Source organism: Podarcis tiliguerta, assembly GCF_965153285.1.
Source record: "Podarcis tiliguerta genome assembly, chromosome: 8".
In the NCBI taxonomy this organism is placed as follows: Eukaryota; Metazoa; Chordata; class Lepidosauria; order Squamata; family Lacertidae; genus Podarcis; species Podarcis tiliguerta.
The window spans coordinates 86,452,287-86,472,600 of record NC_139541.1 but is presented as its reverse complement, the minus strand read 5'-3'; the positions used below and the strand labels follow the sequence as shown (position 1 = coordinate 86,472,600).

Genomic DNA, 20,314 nt, shown 5'->3' with positions numbered 1-20,314 from the left:
ACTCACCAGATGCCAGAAGGGAAACTGAGGCAGCTCCAGCAGGAGACCAAAGCCCCCTCCCCCTCTTGCAGGGAGGACCTGTTTCTGCCCCCCTGCAGCCCAGCTCTTTTTAAACCTTGCAAGGTGGAGCAAACCAAGCTCACATTCTCTCTGAGGCTGTTCCAGGAGGAGCCATGTGCATCGCGGACATCCAGAAACGAACCCGAACAAGGCAGGAGAGATCAGTGGACAGAGCACGAGTCTCTTTGATCTCAGACCCCTGGGTTCAAGCCCCAGGCTGGGCAGAAGATTTCTGCCTGGCTGGGGGTCCCTCATCATGACTCCCTGGCCCTCGTGGCTGTTCTTCTGAGCCCTTGCAAAGCAGAGCTCGCCCTGCTCCCTTCTCTCTCTCAGGAGCCAGGGCCCCAGAGGGGTCTTCTTTGGGGGACCCCCCATCTCCCCAAGGCGACTCACCAGATCCCAGAAGGCACCCCCAGGCAGCACTTGTGGAGCAGAGAGACAAAAGCCCCGATGGGGGCGGAGCTTTTGCTCTGGGGAGCCTCCTCCCTTTATTCCTCTCTAGGAAGCCAGCTCGGCGCCCCTTCCCCCTTGGCGGACCGCGCTCGCCCCGCCCCTCCTCCTAGAATCATAGAATCATAGAGTTGGAAGAGACCACCAGGGCCATCAAGTCCAACCCCCTGCCAAGCAGGAAACACCATCAGAGCACTCCTGACATATGGTTGTCAAGCCCCTCCTCTCTCCCTCCGGGGCGTCGCGCAGGCGCAGAGCTGCTCCATCCGGGGCCTGGCCAGCTGCTCCCTCTGAGGGGAAGAGGCCGGGCTGGGCGCGTGGGCGTGGGAAGGGGGAACCCGTGTCTCTCTGCCTGGGGCTGCCAAGGGGCGTCTGGGCGGGGGAGAGGGGAGCCTTCCAGGGGGGGCTCAGGGGCAGATGGGGGACCCGGGGGTGTCTCTCCTGGAGGGGCTGCGGGGCAGAGAGTCCTGTCCCAGCAAGAGGGGGGCCTGGGAGGGTGCGGGGCCCCCGGGCCGAGAGGAGGGGGGCGCCTGGCCGGGAAGAAGCCGGACTGGGCGCGTGTGCGTGGGAAGGGGGAACCCGTGTCTCTGCCTGGGGCTGCGAAGGGGGAGAACATGCATATGGAGCCTGGAGCCCCTGGAGAAAAAAAGGGGGGTGGAAATGCCAGGGACAACTAAATAAAGAAGAGTCCGTTGGAGATCAAGCAACAGGAAAGGACCACACAAAATGCAACAACGTTCGTCCACAGATTCAGTTTTATTCAAACCCAGAACAAAGCAGCAGGAAGTGCAGTGTCTCCAAGATGCAACGTAACATCTTTACCTTAGAAAAAGGAATTAAACCTATCAATCGGCAAAGAGGCAGTTTAATGGAATTTTTCAGAGGCAAGGGGGGAAAAGGAAGCCCATCACAGCAGGCCTGCGTTGTTCAAAATCAGGAGAAGAGATTTCTGTACATCTCATGTGCAACAAGAATGTATTCCTTCCCACCCTTTGCTTGAGAAGCCAGAGGAAAACTCTGCAAGTGTTTGGCTCCAGGATCCCTTGAGAGAGAGTTGGTTCCGACTCTGAGCAAAGAGGAAGGAAAAGGGGGTCCTGCAAGGAGAGGATGAGGGGAAGACCCCCTTTTCTAGGGGTGGGGGAGAGGGATTGGGCTCCCGGGTCAAGAGAGCACCTTGTATCCTGGCACTGAAAAGACACCCTCCCGATTACTTCAAGGGAGGTAATAGTGCCACTGTATTCTGCTCTGGTCAGACCTCACCTGGAGTACTGTGTCCAGTTCTGGGCACCACAGTCCAAGAAGGACACTGACAAACTGGAACGTGTCCAGAGGAGGGCAACCAAAATGGTCAAAGGCCTGGAAACGATGCCTTATGAGGAACGGCTAAGGGAGCTGGGCATGTTTAGCCTGGAGAAGAGGAGGTTAAGGGGTGATATGATAGCCATGTTCAAATATATAAAAGGATGTCACATAGAGGAGGAAGAAAGGTTGTTTTCTGCTGCTCCAGAGAAGCGGACACGGAGCAATGGATCCAAACTACAAGAAAGAAGATTCCACCTCAACATTAGGAAGAACTTCCTGACAGTAAGAGCTGTTTGACAGTGGAATTTGCTGCCAAGGAGTGTGGTGGAGTCTCCTTCTTTGGAGGTCTTTAAGCAGAGGCTTGACAACCATATGTCAGGAGTGCTCTGATGGTGTTTCCTGCTTGGCAGGGGGTTGGACTCGATGGCCCTTGTGTTCTCTTCCAACTCTAGGATTCTATGACACACACTTTGTGGCATCTCCTTTTGGCAAAGGGTCAAAACATAGTTGCAACCCCCTCCAGGACCAGGCACCCTCAATGGGCTTTGCGCTATAACTCCCAACCGGAGGCAGGTGGGATGGAAACAGCCGTCCAAAAGGTCCAGCCAGCTCCAGAGGCGACCCAAGGCTGCTCTCCAATGGGGCGCTGCTCCAGGCATCTGAGTTGCCCAGCTCAAGGGAGCTGGCGGGACCAAGAACCGGGGTTCCTGAATTGCAGGGGTTGGACTAGATGAGCCTGGAGTGTCCTCTTCCAGGATTCCTCATCTGGCTGCCAATGCCACGGCTGGAATGTCTCCCAAAACTGCCCCCCCTTTCACAAGGAGCTCCCCCCCCCCCGTGTCTTAAACTACCCTTTGACTGGCAACCATCTCCAATCTCCTTGGTGGACAATCCCAACCAAAGATGCATTAGATGCTCTGAAATCTACTCAGGAGTCCTGTAGTGATTTTATGCTCTTTATTGCAGCTTGTAAAGCAGTGATTTAATGGCCCCCAAACCTCAGGCTGTTATATACATTATTTACACAATTAGTCCCGTCTGACAGGCTGATTCTGCTTCCCTCCTGGAGCCTGATTCCTCTTTTCCTGCAAGCCAATCAGTTGTTGCATTCTAGGATCCTACTTGCCTTTTGTTCTACGCTCCAGGCTTAGTACATAACCCCCCTCCCCTCTACGTTCCCGTTGCACCCAGAAGGTTAGCATTCCTAGTCGTTGAGATATGCCGGTCAACTATGTATTCCTTGTGGTCTTGGGTGTCTCTCGGTAGGGGTTCCTGGTTCTGGCTCTTGTTCCAGGGCTGCCGGCTGTGACGGAGTCATTGGGTTGGACGCCGCTGGTCCACTCGGTTGTGGTTCTGTTTCCTGTGGCTGCTCGGCCTCGGTCACTTCTGGACTTCCTAGTTCTGCCTCCCTTACCCGCTCCTCCTGCTCTATGGGCCTCACCTTTCTGCTATCCCCTTGGGATTCCTCTGTCCAGCCCTCCTTGCAGTTCCCCCCCAGGAACCATCACAGCAGTTGATCGCAGTGGCGGCGCCAAGCTTTCCCCCCTTCGTTAGCACCTCGTATGACACGGGGCCAGTCGCCCTGGTGACTGTGGCGGGTACCCATGCCAGGCCCTCCCCGAAGTTCTTTGCGTACACTGGGTCGCAGGGCTGGAAGGTCCGGGGGTTCCTACCTTCCCCCACTGCTGCCTTGTCATGGGCCCTGTTGGGGTGAAGGCGGTCCAGTCTTGTTGTGAGGCCCCAGCCCATGAGTAGTTCCGCTGGGCTCCGGCCATCATTGTGCTGTGGGTGCTATGCTGGGCTAGGACAAATGCAGCTAGGCGATACTCCCAGTCCCCTTGCGTTGTACGGCGGAGGGTGTCCTTGGTGGTCCACATCATGCGCTCTGCTTGGCCATTGGTGGCGGGGTGGAACAGCATTGATCGTGCATGGCGGATGGCATTTTCTGTTGCGAAAGTCTGGAACTCCTGTGATGTGAATGCTGTTCCGTTGTCGGAGACGAGGGTGTCAGGGAGTCTGTGGGTTGTGAACAGCCTGCATAGTACTTGGATGACTGCAGCCGTGGAAGTTGACAGTACCTGGGCGACCTCCAGCCATTTGGAGTATGAGTCCACCACTACAAAGAATGTCCTTCCCTGGAAGGGGCCAGCGAAGTCCACATGCAGGTGGGACCACAGTGCTCGGGTGGACTCCCCGGGTTGGATGGGGGCCCTTGGGGGATCTGGGCAGGACTCCTTTCAGCTCTGGCAGTATTTAACCCAGGCCTCTATCTCCCCGTCAATTCCTGGCCATCACACTTAGCTTAAGGGCCTCACTACCCCGGGTGCGTTTCATGTAGGGCTGTGAGGAACTTTTGGCACAGAGGCTGGGGAACAACCACCCTGCTTCCCCGTAACAGGCATCCCTTGTGGGCTGACCACTTGTGTTTGCGGGTTGTATAGCCCGCAAATTCCGGCCCAGGGTTGCTACTGGGCCATCCCCGACACACCCAGTCCAGGACTCGGGAGATGACCCTGTCCTTCATGGAGTGGCGTGCTACTTCCAGCACCTGAATGGGGCGGTCAGGAAGCTGTTCCAGGCTCATGACCTCTTGTGCTGGGTCTGGTCCGGTCTCAGGTAGTGGCAGTCTGCTGAGGGCGTCCGCGTGGCCCATTGCCTTCCCAGGCTGGTGGACTGTGTATACTGGTAGCCGGTGAGGAAAATCAACCACCTGAGGATGCAGGGTGACAGTACTTGAGGGGTCTGCTTCTCGGGTGTGAATAGGCCAAGCAGCAACTTGTGGTCAGTCACGACGGTAAAGGGGCGCCCATAAGAGAAATCGTGAAATTTCTTTACTCCCTTCACAATTGCCAGGCCCTCTTTGTCTATTTGCGAATAGTTCCTCTCGGCTGTGGAGAGGGTCTGGGAAAAGTAAGCCACCGGCACCTCTCTTCCATCCGGAAGTTGGTGCCCTAGTACGGCACCGACACCATAGGGCGAGGTGTCGCATGCCAGCACCACCGGCAACCTCTCGTCAAAGTGCGCCAGGACTGGGTTCAAGACGAGCAGATCTTTGACTGCTTGGAACGCAGCCTCATGGCACTGCCCCCACACCCACGGGCCCCGCTTATCTAACAGTCTGTCTAGGAGCTCTGCTACTGCTGCTTTGTGGGGTAAGAAGGCATGGTAAAAGTTCAATAGTCCCAAGAAGGCTTGGAGTTCCGCCTTACCCTTAGGTGCAGGGGCGTCGCAAATAGCCCTCATCTTGTCCCCGGTCAGGTGGACTCCGTCTGCATCTAATGTAAATCCTAGAAAAACCACCTATTGAACTCCTAGCAGACACTTTTCCTGCTTCACCTTGAGGGTGGCCATCTGGAAACAGTGCAGGACGGTGCGGAGTGTGTCCCCAAACTCCCCCCCCCCAGCGTGGCCCCGGTGATCAACACATCATCGAAGAAGAGTGTGACGCCGGGAATTCCTTTGAGGAGAGAGTCCATTGGATTTCGGAATATGCCTGGGGCCACACTGACGCTACATTTCAGCCCCTTGACATGGAACACACTCCTGTGCGTTACAATTGTATGTGCCTCCGCAGTGGCCTCGTCTACTGGCAACTGCTGATAGGCCTGGGCCAGGGCCAGCTTGCCAAAAATCTTAGACCCCGCCAGGGTGGCAAGGACATGGCTGACCATTGGCACCGGGGATGCATGAGCCGTAAGGGCTTTCTTTATGGTACATTTGTAGGCTGTGCAGATGTGGACTGAGCCATTGGGCTTGACGGGTGTGATGATTGGGGTTTCTCGGGGGCATTAGGCTAGAGCACTCCTTGCTCCATGAGCCGGTCTAATTCCTTGTCAATGCGGGGTTTTAATGGTGAACGGGACCTGGTGGGCCTTGAACATGATGGGTCGTATGGCAGGGTCTAGTTGTAGGCCAATGTGGTGGGCAGTATATCATCCCAATGCCCTATCGAAAACCTCTGGAAACTCTTTGCACGTGGCGTCCACGTGGGAGGTGGTGCGGTTTACCCCAGTGATGGCTAGTCCCAGTGGCCCAAACCACGCCAACCCCAGTAAGCTAACGTAGCGCCCCTTGACCACGATCAAGTCCAACTGCCACTTCCGCCCTCGATATTGTACATTGAAGGTTCCCACCCCCATCGTGGGGACCTTGCGTTTGTGGAAGTCTTGCGGAGGGTGAATGGGGCTGGCCAAACTTGGAGCCGCCACTGAGACACAATTCCTTAATGTCCATGCCAAAATTATGGACAGGGTTGAGCCTGTAACAAGCTCCAGGCGGCACGGGGCTGCCTCTAGCTGTGCCTTGATGTAATTTTTTTCCACATTAGAATGAGGCAACTGGTATACCTGACAGTCTGTGATCTTCGTCGAGTTACCTTGGGACTCTTGGGTCGGCCCTCTGGTTCGAGGCGTCGGGCAGGGCAGGCACGGCACACCCGGGCGATGTGTCCCACTTTTCTGCATTGTCGGCATTCTGCGTTGGGAAGTCCTCTGCTCGTGGCTCTCCCCGCAACTTGCACAGTTCCCGTCTTCCGGACGAGGCTGTCGTGGTGGGCGTGCAGCTTATGTGCGCTGCTGCACTCAGTGCACGTCCTCCCGGTCGGATTCTGAGTCGTCGGTGAGGTCCTCGTGGTGGATCCCAGGTTGGGACGACATGTTTGACTGGAATCCTTGCGCTGATCTTTCAGCAGCTTCAATTGCTAAGGGCAGCCCAGTGGGAGGCAGCCTCCTCTAGGGCAGCCTGGAACGTCAGGTCCTTCTTGGCATAGAGCCACCACTGCAGCTTCTCGTCCCTCAGGCAGCCCACGAGACAGTCGCGGAGCATGTTCTCCAGTTCTGTGACGTTGCAGAGCCGGGCAGCCTGGCAGAGGGAGGTCACATTCCCGGTTATGGTTTCTCCGGAGACCTGCCGCTTTGCCTAGAAGGCACTGCGTCACGCTACCACTGAGGGTTGTTGCGAGAAGTGCCCCTTCAGCCGTTCTATTTTCGTGTCATAGGGAACGGTCGCAATATTTGTGGGAGTGAGGAGGGCTTGGGCGATCTTGAACGTTTCTTCTCCACAGATGCTGAAGGAGGTTGCCCTCTTCTTGGCTGTGTCTCATGATGTCCTTTGCCTCCAGGAGGAACTAGAAGCGGGTGGCGTATCCTTCCCAGTCTCCTGAGGCTGGGCTGAATGGTATGAAGTGGTTGTCTGTCGCCATTCTGGGTCCTTGGGTCCTGGAGCTGTAGCCTGGATGTGCAGTGCAATGCTGCCTGTGGCGGCTGTGTGCGGTGCATGGCGGACAGCTCAGCAGGATCACACCTTCATCACCAGTGAAATATATTCAGAGTCCTGTAGTGATTTCATGCTCTTTATTGCAGTTTGTAAAACAGTGATTCAATTGCCCCCCAAACCTCAGGTTTTTAAATACATTATTTACACAACGAGTCCAGTCTAACTGGCTGATTCTGCTTCCCTCCTGGAGCCTGATTAGTCTTTTCCTGCAAGCCAATCAGTTGTTGCATTCTAGGAACCTACTTGCCTGTTGTTCTAGGATCCAAGCTTAGTACATAACCTTCTCCTTCCTCCATGTCCCCAATTCTTAAATAGGCTTTATTTCAAAATAGGGTGGGGGGTAGAGAGGGCTTAGTCTTCCAAACAACTCTTTATCCATTAGTTAGTAGACAAGCTACCCAGTGTAAGGAGAGGAAAGCAGACCTCTGAGCCCAGCCTGGCTCAGCCACCCCACCAAATTCTGCCCGCCTGCCTTGAGGCCCCAAGATGGGTGGAGGAAGGCCTGGGGGGCAGCTGCTGGCTGGGACTTTGATTGGGGCAGGGTGGGGGCACAAGGAGAGGGAGACAGGAAGACCGGCCAGGGGGTGGCACTGGGGGGATTTATTCACATTCATTTTCTACCCAAAAACCACCACCCCCGGCTGTGAGGAGGGTGGCGCCTCCTCCATGAATTCCTCTTCCACTCCCAGCCACTCCACTCAAACCTTGGCTAAAATCCTGCTCTCCTCCCTCCTCTCCGTCTCAGAGGCTGGGCTTTCTGTCTCATCTCAAGAACCGCCAAAGCGCCCGCAGTTGCCTCTTATCTTCCACCCAAACCATCCACATCAATCCTAAGCGTCTCCTGATTTCCATTTTTTGTCTTCTTTTCCAGCTTTTCAGACTTCTCCCTTCCTTTCATGGAGACATCTAGTGCTTCTGTTTTCTTTGTCAGTGTCTCTGCTTTAGTGGTCAAATTTGTCACCATTTAATGATTTTTATCAATTCGGGCTAATAGCTTCTCCAAATTTAACACAGGCCTGGTGTTAACTGTTTTTGAACGGCCATATTCAAAATCTCCCTCTCCCTTGTTCTCAAAGCAGCCTATTTTCCAGCAGCACCTTATCAGTTTGTCAAAGTCACAGAATAACTCTTTCCCAAGAGATCCTGTTTCCTGCATTTTTCCAGCCCTCCCTCTTCCTTCCAGCCTGATACCCAGAACACATAAGATGTCTAACATAAAATCCAATTTCTCAAATTAAGATTTGCATTAAACAAATAAACCAAACAATTGCTTTAAGAGATGAACAAAAAAGAAAAAAAGAATGTGTCCAAGAGGACCTAGCAATTTAGGTGTCCAGATAAGAGTGGTTGTCTTGCAGGAATCCAATTCTCTTTAAGGGGCTCAAAGTAGAAGAAATATTTTCCTTCAAAGAGAAATGAACTTGTCGAAGCCTGTCTTGATCTTAGCTTTTTCAGCCAGCTCTAAGTCCTTTTAAGAGCTACAAGTATATTCTTTTTGAGAACTTTAAAAATGAGACTTTCATAAATCCCTCCGATCACACTCTTGGCATTGATATGATTCCTCCCCTGGAAGTTCTTTTAAGAGCGATAAGAAATAATCAACAAATAAATGGGATAATGGTAGGAAGCAAGCAATACAAGATCAAAGCCTTTTTTGATGACTTGGTTTTAACTCTGGAAAATTCAACAGACACCATAAGTTTGGAAGGAAATAGAACAGTTTGGCCAACTGGCGGGATTTATTTTAAATAGGAAAAAGACAAAAATGATGTGTAGAAATATGGACCGAGAAACTATTGATAAAGTGCAGCAACAGTTAGAAATAGAAGTGGTAAAGAAAATTAAATACTTGGGAGTTTGGTTAACCCCAAGAAGTATTGATCTATATCAAAATAAGTATATTCCAACATGGAATAGGATCAAAAAAGACTTAGAGGTGTGGGGAAGAATGAAATTTTCATTTTGGGGTAGAATCGCAATAATAAAAATGAACGTGCTACCAAAGATGTTGTTTTTGTTTCAAACCGTTCCAGTAATCAGAGGGGCAGCGATTTTTAAAAATTGGCAAAGAGAAATTTCAAGGTTCATATGGCAGGGTAAGAAGCCGAGAATAAAGTTTAAGATATTGACTGATGCGAAAGAAAGAGGAGGCTTCGCCCTGCCGGACCTGAAATTATATTATGAAGCATCCTGCCTCTGCTGGTTGAAGGAATGGATAAAATTGGAAAATACTGATTTGTTGGATCTGGAAGGATTTGACAATAGATTTGGGTGGCATGCGTATCTATGGTATGACAAAAAGCGAGTACATAAAGGGTTTGGAAACCACCACCATAAGAGGCTCATTGATAGAAGTTTGGGAAAAGTATAAAAACTTGTTGGAGGCAAAAACGGCATTTTGGTTGTCACCATCAGAGGTATTATGTGTGAAAAAAACTAATATTAAGGGGGATTGGGTAACATATCGAGACTTAATAAGAAAAATAGATGGCAAATGGATGTTGAAGCCATACAAAGAAGTTAAGAGCTATGTTAATGACTGGCTGCACTATTATCAAATTAATGAAATGTTTAAAAAAGACCTAAAGTTAAGAGGTTTTGAGGAGAAAGAGTCGAAATTCCAGAAAGAAATAATAAACAGTGATTTTAAAATTTTAGCTAAAATGTATAAGATATTGTTAGAATGGCACACGAAAGATGAAGAGATAAAATCAGTTATGATTGACTGGGCTAAAGATTTTGGATATAACATACAAATGGAGGATTGGGAGAAACTGTGGAAAGAAGGTTTAAGATTTACTGCATGTACAACTTTAAAAGAAAATGTGATGAAAATGATGTACCGATGGTATTTAACACCTGTGAAATTAGCAAAGATGTACAAGGGATGTAACAAATGTTGGAAATGTAAAGATAAAGAAGGTACATTTTACCACATGTGGTGGGAGTGCAAGAAAGTAAAAAGCTACTGGGAAATGATATATAATGAATTGAAAAAAATGTTTAAATATACTTTTGCTAAGAAACCAGAAGCACTCCTACTTGGTATTGTAGGGAATGAGATAAATAAGAAAGATAGGAAACTATTTTTATATGCAGTAACAGCAGCGAGAATACTGATAGCTCAGAAATGGAAGCAAGAAGAATTACCAACATTGGAAGAATGGAGAATGAAGATGATGGACTTTGCAGAACTTGATAGACTGACAGGAAGAATCCGAAATCGACGAGATCAGAGATTTACTGAAGAATGCAAAAAGTTTTCAGAATATATGCATAATTTAAGTGAAAAACAAATAATGCTTGTAACTTTTAATGAAGCTTTGTAAAAAAGAAAGATTAGAATTGGAGTGAAACAAGATTTAATTTATAAATTAGATGAGATTTCAGAAATGTGTAAGAAATTAAGAAGGGAAGGAGTACCAGCCAAGTTGAGGGAAGTCAAAAAAAGAGAATGGATTTAAAAAATTGTATGAATTGTATGAATTTGTTTTATTTGTAAACTGAATAAAAATTATATTGGGGGGAAAAACAAAGAGAAATGAAGTTGTCGAAGCCTGTCTTGATTTTAGCTTTTTTAGCCAGCTCTAAGTCCTTTTAAGAGCTACAACTATATTTTTTTAGAGAACTTTAAAAATGAGACTTTCATAAATCCCTCCGATCACACTCTTGGCATTGATATGATTCCTCCCCTGTATGTATTCTTAGATGAAATGAGATTTCCTTTTTGACTGAAGCTCTTTCCACATTCCTAACACTGATATGATTCCTCGACTATGTGTAATTTTTGATGGGCAGTGAGACCTACTTTCCTGGTGAAGCTCTTTCCACATTCCAGGCACTTAAAGGGTTTCTCCCCTGTATGAATTCTACGATGGGAAGTCAGACTATAGCTGTGACTGAAGCTCTTTCCACATTCCACGCACTGATAGGGTTTCTCCCCAGTATGAATCCTTTGATGGGAAGTGAGATGGGCCCTCAGATTGAAGCTCTTTCCACATTCCACACACTGATAGTGTTTCGCCCTTGTATGAATTCTACGATGGGAAGTGAGAGTATAGCTGTGACTGAAGCTCTTTCCACACGCCAAGCAGTGATAGGGTTTCTCTTTTGTATGAATTCTTTGATGGGAAGTGAGACTTTCTTTCCAGGTGAAGCTCTTTCCACATTCCAAGCACTGATAGGGTTTTTCCCCTGTATGAATTCTTTGATGAACAGTTAGACTTCCTTTCCCGGTGAAGCTCTTTCCACATTCCAAGCACTGATAGGGTTTCTCCCCTGTATGAATCCTTTGATGGGAAGTTAAACTGCTTTTGTGACTGAAGGTCTTTCCACACGCAAAGCAGTGATATGGTTCCTCCCCTTTATGAATTCTTTGATGGACAGTGAGACTTTCTTTCCGGGTGAAGCTCTTTCCACATTCCAAGCACTGATAGGGTTTCTCCCCTGTATGAATCCTTTGATGGGAAGTGAGCTTGGTCCTCTGATTGAAGCTCTTTCCACATTCCACACACTGATAGGGTTTCTCCCCTGTATGAATTCTTTGATGGGAAGTTAAACTGCTTTTGTGACTGAAGCTCTTTCCACATTCCACGCACTGATACGGTTTTTCCCCTGTATGAATCCTTTGATGGGAACTGAGAACGGCACTCGAAATGAAGCTCTTTCCACATTCCACGCACTGATAGGGTTTCTCCCCTGTATGAATTCTCTGGTGGGCAATGAGATAGCGTCTGTCAATGAAGCTCTTTCCACATTCCACGCACTGATAGGGTTTCTCCCCTGTATGAATCCTTTGATGGGAAGTGAGCATGGCCCTTTGATTGAAGCTCTTTCCACATTCCACGCACTGAAAGGGTTTCTCCCCTGTATGAATTCTTTGATGGGAAGTGAGCTTGGCCCTCTGACTGAAGCTCCTTCCACACTCTAAGCAGTGATAGGGCTTTTCCCCTGTATGAATTCTTTGATGTGCAGTGAGATGGGGGCCGTGACTGAAGCTCTTTCCACATTCCACGCAGTGATATGGTTTCTCTCCTGTATGAATTCTACGATGGATAGTGAGATTGTGGCTGTGACTGAAGCTCTTTCCACACTCCAAGCAATGATAGGGTTTCTCTTTTGTATGAATTCTTTGATGGGCAGTGAAACTGTGTTTCCAGGTGAAGCTTCTTCCACATTCCAAGCACTGATAAGGTTTCTCTCCCGTATGAATTCTTTGATGGTCCATGAACTGGCCTTTGTGAATGAAGCTCTTTCCACATTGCAAGCAATGATAAGGTTTCTCCCCTGTATGAATTCTTTGATGGGAAGTGAGCTTGGCCCTCTGATTGAAGTTCTTTCCACATTCCAAGCACTGATGGGGTTTCTTCTCAAGGATATTTCTTTGATGGGAAGTGGAATGGGAGCTCTGACTGAAGCTCTCTCCACAGTCTGAATCTTGATATGGCTCCTCCATTGTGTGGATTTCATTGTGGTCTCCCTTGTCCTTCATTTCCAATTCATCACCACCTGAAACTAAGAGGCAAACGGATTAGAGTCTCGGGAAGAAGTGCAGTCTCAAATTATGAAACAATGATCATTAATGCTCGGGACAGAGGAAGACCTGAAGGGAGTTAGATATTATAACGTTCCTTTTGTTCTGTAAAAATGTCTAGTTTCGTATACAAATCAAGTTGAATATTAGATGTTTTCTCTCAGGTTTTTAAAAGTACAGCTTAACCGGGTAATGTCATGTTGTTCAAATATGCATCTGTACTATCTTCTAAAATAATAATAATAATAATAATAATAATAATAATAATTTACTTGTACCCCGCCCATCTGGCTGGGTTTCCCCAGCCACTCTGGGCGGCTTCCAACAAAGATGAAAAATACACTAAAATGTCACATATTAAAAACTTCCCTGAACAGGGCTGCCTTCATATGTCTTCTGAATGTCAGGTAGTTTAGCGCTTTGACATCTGAAATATGCTTTTATTGAAAAAGGTGGCCAATGTGGCAAAGTTCCCTGTTAAAATTAAGATATATTCAATATGCTAAGTTGCTCAGTATGCAGTAATAAATCTAAACAAATTTTAAGAGCTGGAGAAATATTTGGGTACATTGACTCTGGACTGACTTGGTCATAGTCAGCTGCCTTGTGGTGGGTGATGTAAGAGTAGGGGAATAAAAATGGCAAACGTGAACTTCTTGTCATGTGACGAAGACACATGAGAGCAGAAGCAGCAAAGTAGGCTGGGAAGTGCTGGGACTGCACAATCATTTGGGCCTACTAAAGTTATTCAGGCCTAACTGCTAACTGTTGAGTCACTCTGACATGTGACTTAGCAGCCATTTTCTCTGTGTGTTCTCTGAAAGATTTCAGTCAGAGTCACTCTGCCTCAGTTGTGAGCAGAGTCAGTATGGAATCTCAGTCAACCTGTTTGGAACCATGTTGTTTATCAATAAGTTTATTTTAACTCAGTAAAGCGTCACTTCTATGTGCTGAAAAACACTTTTCGTATATTGAACAAATGTGTGTGGCAGCTGCCAAATTTAAATTTCTTTAGTGGCTAAAACTTTAATGATGATGTGCATCACCTTAAACCAATTTGGATGTTTTCTTAAATTCTCGACATCACAGAGTGCAGCACAAACTTCTTATATCAGCATTATTATCATTATTAAAGTTTCGTTACAGTGGCACCTCGGTTTACATAAGCTTCAGGTTACAGACTCCGCTAACCGAGAAATAGTACCTCGGGTTAAGAACTTTGCTTTAGGATGAGAACATAAATCTTGCAGCAGCAGCGCAGCGGCAGCAGGAGGCCCCATGAGCGAAAGTGGTGCTTCAGGTTAAAAACAGTTTCAGGTCAAGAACAGACCTCCAGAACGAATTAAGTTCTTAACCCGAAGTACCACTGTATTTAAATGTTACATTACTGTGAGAAGTTACAGGGGACGAGGCAGGGGGCCTTCTCAGTAGGGGCACCCACCCTGTGGAACGCCCTCCCATCAGATGTCAAGGAAATAACTATGCAACTTTTAGAGGACTTCTGAAGGCACCTCTGTATTGGGACGCTTTTAATGTTTGATGTTTTATTATGTTTTTCTATTTGTTGGCTGGGGCCACCCAGTCAGATGGACTGGGTAAAAATAATAAAATTATCATTATTGTTACTACAGGGTTCACTGCCTGAGACTCAAAAAGACTGGCTCTTTTCTGGGATGGAGTTTGTTTGGTTCAGTCTTGGAATCTGTGCCATCTCCAGTGTCAAGCGACTCTTTGGTCAACCAGAGAGAGACAGAAGCAAGAACAAAAGCAGGAAACGTGACTGAAGCTACTTCAACATCCCAAATCACTCTGAATCCTACATTTAAGAAGGCCTGGGCAGTTCAGACAGCCTGATTGTGGTTTTAAACGGCAGAACTGAAAGAAGAATTTTCACAGGGAAAACAATCAATAGCCATCCATCCAAGGTTTGCTGTGGGAGTGTTAACATCCCAGGTGCTGTGGGTGGCGCTGTTGAGCCCCATCGAAATATCAGAGGTTCGTCACATAGAGAGATGTCTTGAATTACAAAACAGATAGGATGATCCAATAGGGAGCCTTACCGAGAGAGTCCAAGATCCCACGATTCTCCTCCATGACTTCCTTATGGAGAGCTCTCTGGTCAGGATCCAGCAACGCCCACTCCTCGTCTGTGAAATGGACAGCCACATCTTCAAAGCACACTGGACCCTAACAGAACAGGAAAAAGGCTGTCCTCTTAGAGAACATTCAGGTGCCTCTGTTGTTGTCTACAGCGGCCAGACCCCTCTCTGCCTTCCTCATCCCTCTCTCCTGCTGCAGCTTCTGCCTCGGAGTCTGGGCTGCTCTCTGCCACAGACTCCCTCTGCTCCCTGAGCCCTCTTCCCTCTCCAGCTTCAGACCCCTCCTCCTCCTCCCAGTCGGCTCCCTCTTCTCTGGCTCCTCCCACCATTCCTCTGCATCCAGCCAGTCTGCATCCAAGCAGTCCTTCCCCACAAGGCTCCTTCCCCCTACCTGATCTGGGTCCACAGCCGCTGCCTCCCCTCCACCACCATGAAAAGATGAAGGAGCAGGTCTTGGTGGCATCATTCCGTCACCTGGGAGAGACAAAGGTAAGTGGAAACCGTGAGCGCCTGCTTCTCTCAGAGGTGAAACAGTGCATCTCTAAGTACAGATGGGGCTTGTCCAAGTCTCCCCTGCTAGCTTCCGGTTCCGCTCTGCTTTAATGGAGGCAGCGGGAGATCGTTGGCAAAGGAAAAACAAGGATGACTGAGGGTAATTCTCCTTGCAAGTTTCCCCCAGGGACAGGGGGGAACGGGCTTCACTCCCAGTTTGTCTTGGTACCAGGTTCCGGCTCTGGCATAGATTGCAGGAGGCAGGGAGGCGCTGAGTGCAGAAGCCCTTCGTCTGCCAAAAACCCTCCTTTGCCACCATTAAGAAGCAGAGGTTCTCCTGTGAATTAGAGCTCAATTTGGACTAATGTACAGGTTTTGCTGGAAGAGAGGAGATAATAAACTGCGGAATTGAACCAGCTGCAAGGTCTTTAAGGTTTGAATTTGAGAGTAGACTTCAGTTGGTGCAAAAGATGGGGGGGAGGGGAGCCTATGGCTTCTTTATATAAAGTTGAAATACTAGTTGAAAATATCTATGTACAGGTGAGCAGGGATGAAACTGGACTGCAGGTGAGCATGGATGAAACTGGAATATAACATCAAATGGAACTGTGTGTGTAAAAACAAAAAGGAAAAAGGGAGGCGTTTAAAAATCATATTGTTAGAAAAGCATTGTTTAACGTTTGGATAAGATATAAGGATTTGTTAGAAAAGAAAACCCCAAGATGGCTGTCACCAATGGAAGCGAAGGCATAGAAAAAACTCAATATGGAGGCCAAATGGCCGAAATATTGGGAAATTCTGGAACAAGATGGAGACAGAATAAATTTGCAGAGCTTTGAAAAATTGAAAAATAAAGTGCGAGATTGGCTCCATTATTATCAAATAATGGAGGCATACAATTTGGACAAAAAAGTTGGTTTCCAGGTGGAAAAATGAAAATTGGAAACAGAATTGTTCGAGCCAAAAATCAAGAATCTGTCAAGAATGTATAACTTGCTGTTGAAATGGAATACTCAGGATGAAATGGTGAAATCAGCTATGATTAAATGGGCACAAGATGTTGGACATAACATAATGATGGCTGACTGGGAACAGTTATGGACCACAAGTATGAAATTCACGGCATGTAATGCCCTAAGAGAAAATCTAATGAAAATGATTTATAGGTGGTACATGACACCAGTCAAGCTTGCAAAAATTTACCATTTGCCCGGTAATAAATGTTGGAAATGTAATGAGACTGAAGGTACATTCTTTCACCTCTGGTGGACATGCCCAAGGATTAAGACTTTCTGGGAGATGATACATAATGAAATGAAAAAGGTATTTAAATATACCTTCCTGAAGAAACCAGAGGCCTTTCTCCTGGGCATGGTCAGCCAATTGGTGCCAAAGAAGGATAGAACTTTTTTTATGTATGCAACAACAGCAGCAAGAATACTCATCGCGAAGTATTGGAAGACACAAGATTTACCCACCCGGGAAGAATGGCAGATGAAGTTGATGGACTATATGGAACTGGCGGACATGACTGGCAGAATCCGAGACCAGGGAGAAGAGTTGGTGGAAGAAGACTGGAAAAAGTTTAAAGACTATCTACTGAAATACTGTAAAATTAATGAATGTTATAACAAAGTCGGAATGACTTCCGGGTTGGTGCCTCCGGTAATGGCGGAATTCCTCTGATCGGGAGGAATTTGTCCCGTGGGAATTTGGGTCTGGCCGCCACGGCGAAGGCGGAGACCTGCAAAAAATCACAGGCGGGAGAAGCCTGTGAACGTGGGATTCGGCGGGCAGCTTTTGCGCCTCCCCTACTCGCGGGGAAACCCAGTTTCGGGGATCTGGAGCGCCGTGGGGTGAGTGGTGCGGTGCTTCGAATCGTCTGCTTCTTCCACGGAGCGAAGCCGCATAGCTGTTGCCGGAGAGCACTGACCTTTTCCTGTGGACAATTTGACTTCAAAGCAATTACCCGTGAGTAGAGCTGAAGCGGGAGAATTGGATTTCTAAAAGTTTAATTTGGCATCGAAACGGGGAGGTTCAACACAGGAAGTCCGCCTTCCCCTTTTGTAAATAGACTGAAGCAATGAGGCTGCAAGCTGAACCTTTGTAAAAGATTAAATTTCCACCGGTAAAGAACATTAACCCCCCCTTGGAGGCAGAAGAAGAGGGGGGGAAGTTGTGGACTGAGTATGCCTGCAGGAGAGTGAGGAGAGTTAAAATACCGCCGCTCTGACCCTGGAAACGGGCTGCTAGCAGGACTGACGTCTTTTGGAATGTTCATTGACAGCGCTTAGAACGTTCATTGACAGCTAGCTAAATAAGAGAGATACATTGTTTCTACTGTCTTTGTCTGCTTCTAAAAAGGAGTAAAAGTAACTGAAAACTGAAACTAACTTTGGACTGTTTGAACTGTGTCTAAAAGAAGACATTATTGACTAATATAAAAAGAAAATTTCCCCCCTAGTGGAAGCCTTTGAAACTGGTTGTTTTACAAGAGCTGGGGCTAGGGGAATTTCCAGCTGCAAGATAAAAAACTGTGAGACTCTGGGACTGACCTTGAATCTTTTAAGTGTTATGGCAAATGGAAAGGAAAAAACTGATCAGTCAACTGCTGAAAAAACATTAAGGCCCAGGAGAGGCTCAATATCAGGCCTTCCTGCTTCTCTTGCTGCTGCTTCTCCATCAGTACAATCAAAACCAAGAGGAATGTCGACAGAAGAGGTTTTAGCGGTTGTACTAAATAAGATAAATGATTTATTGGAACAGCTTAACAGGAAAACAGATGTGATAAATGCGAAAGTAGATGCTACGACTATTAAAATCGACTTAAATACAGAAAGTATAAATAGTCTGGGACAAAAGGTGAATACTAATACAGAAACCATCCAGAAATTGATACAGGAATCTACGTTGATACGGCAAATTGCGGAGGAAGCCAGGGAGAAAGACGTTGCTGCTGAATGCGAAGTAGTACAATCGGAGAAAGAGAGAGTCCCAGCCCTGCAGAGGCATTTTGATAAACATAAGTTGACGCTTGCTAAGATTGAACTTAAAGAAAATCAGACGAATTTGAGGATTGGAGCCCTACCTGAATTGGAGGGGGAAAGTTTGATAGATTTTCCCACACAGGAATTTGCTGACTTTTGGGACTTGGACTTGGCTCAAGGAGAGTTTCGAATTTTGAGGGCCTTTAGACGTGGAAGAGGAGGGGAAAAAGAGAAGAATAGACTAAGAAACTGTTTGATCACCCTTCGAACTAAAGAAGAGATAGATAGAATCTTGGGTTGGCATTACCAGAAGAACCTGGAAGTACAACAGTCAAGAGTGGAAATTTTCGAAATATCTTTTGGATCTTAGGCCTAACTATGGAGATATTGTTGCCCTGCTGAGAAGGAATAAAATCATCTTTAGGTGGGAGTTTCCCCAAGGACTATCTTTCAGTTTTAAAGGAAGGAAAATAAAAATAAGATCAGTAGAGGACAAAGTAAAGTTTTTCTTTAAATACGAAGAAGGTTGATGGACTATATGGAATTGGCGGAAAGGACTGGCAGAATCCGAGACCAGGAAGAAGAGTCGGTGGAAGAAGATTGGAAAAAGTTTAAAGACTATTTATAGAAATATTGTAAAATTATGAATGTTAGAAAAATGTTGGAATGAAGTTATATGCTTTATTAGAAATGTTATAAGGAATTAAGTAAAAATAGATTAATAGAGTATTAAAGGGAAAAATAAGATTAGAATGTGTTAAGATGATTATAGGATAGAAAACAGAGGAAGATGGAAAGGAATTGCTGAAACAATTAACAGAAGTGGAATACAAAAAGGGAGGTGTGAGGAGGTCGTTGAAATAAGCGAATGAAAGATAAGATATTGAAACTGTTGGATGTGTTTGATGTGTTTTAAATTGTTTTTGTTTTGTTTTGTTAGTGGTATGTAGTGTTTTTGTATTGTATTGTATTGTTCTTTTTTAATCTTTTCTGTAATGTTTAAACTGTTGGAAAAGTAATAAATATAATTAAAAAAAAATAGAACAAAGTTGGAATGAAGTTATATGGCTTTACTAGAAATGTTTAAGGAATTAAGTATAAATAGATTAATAGAGTGTTAAAGGAAAAAATAAGGTTAGAATGTCTTAAGATAACTATAGGATAGAAAACATAGGAAGATGGAAAGGAATTGCTGAAATAATTAATAGAAGTGGAATACAAAAAGGGAGGTGTGAGGAGGTCGGTGAAATAAGTGAATGGAAGATAAGATATTGAAATTGTTTGAGGTGTTTTAAATTGTTTTTGTTTTGTTCTGTTAGTTTAATGTGTTAGTGTTAGGTGTTATTGTTAGTGTTATGTAGTGTTTCTGTATTGTATTGTATTGTCCATTTTTATTTCTTCTATGTAGTGTTTAAATTGTTGGAAAAGTAATAAATATTATTATTATTTTTTTAAAAAGATGAGGTTCATTACTGAGTCATTTGCAGTTCTGACAGATCCCTCTCCTTCCCAGGCAGAGAAGAAAAATGGCGAAAACTGATTATTTATTGGGACAGTGTGATTTTTGCACCTGCTGTTAAAGTTGCCAAACAACGAAGCACAGGACAAAGCGATGGAGAATTTCTGAAACCACAATGGGATATTAGCTCTGTCCAAGGAATAATGGAGAACAGCAACAACCAGGAAAAGATAGACAGAATATTTTACAAGGACAGAGAAAAACATCATGAACAGAAAGATTGCCACACACGGGAAGAATAAGGATACAGCTGGAGTGCCTCACTTGTAGTTTTATATATTATTTGATGTTTCAATACGAATGGAAGTCATTAATATTGCAGTTGCTGTATAAAGGATTGTTATCTTGACAGGAGTATAATTGAAATTAATAAGATTTTGGAATGCAGAAATCAAGAAAATCATCAAACAATCAGTTTTAGCATGCGGGGGCCACCTATATTATATAATTTTGTATCTTAAAGATTGGTATTAGTAATTGTATTGTACTTTCGCATTGTTATAAGGAGGCTATTATTGAACTGTAATTGTAAGCTAATCAAATGAGTATCATAAACGTCTCCCCTGCTGAGTACATTTGGACATTTGTACCAATTTCA

The 20,314-nt window shown here is 46.1% G+C and overlaps 1 protein-coding gene across 1 annotated transcript in view; it reads right to left on the bottom strand.

Annotated features, from left to right (window-relative positions):
- The window catches only part of LOC310684244 (uncharacterized protein), a 73,045-nt gene that overhangs the window by 34,517 nt on the left and 18,214 nt on the right, over positions 1–20,314 (bottom strand). The window contains exons 4-6 of the mRNA XM_083455033.1: positions 15,110–15,192; positions 14,680–14,806; positions 10,620–12,600 (exon numbers count right to left, since the gene is read on the bottom strand). Of these exons, the coding sequence (XP_083311159.1) occupies positions 10,838–12,600; positions 14,680–14,806; positions 15,110–15,192 (1,973 nt within the window). The 3' untranslated portion in view covers positions 10,620–10,837. The remainder of the gene's footprint in view (positions 1–10,619; positions 12,601–14,679; positions 14,807–15,109; positions 15,193–20,314) is intronic.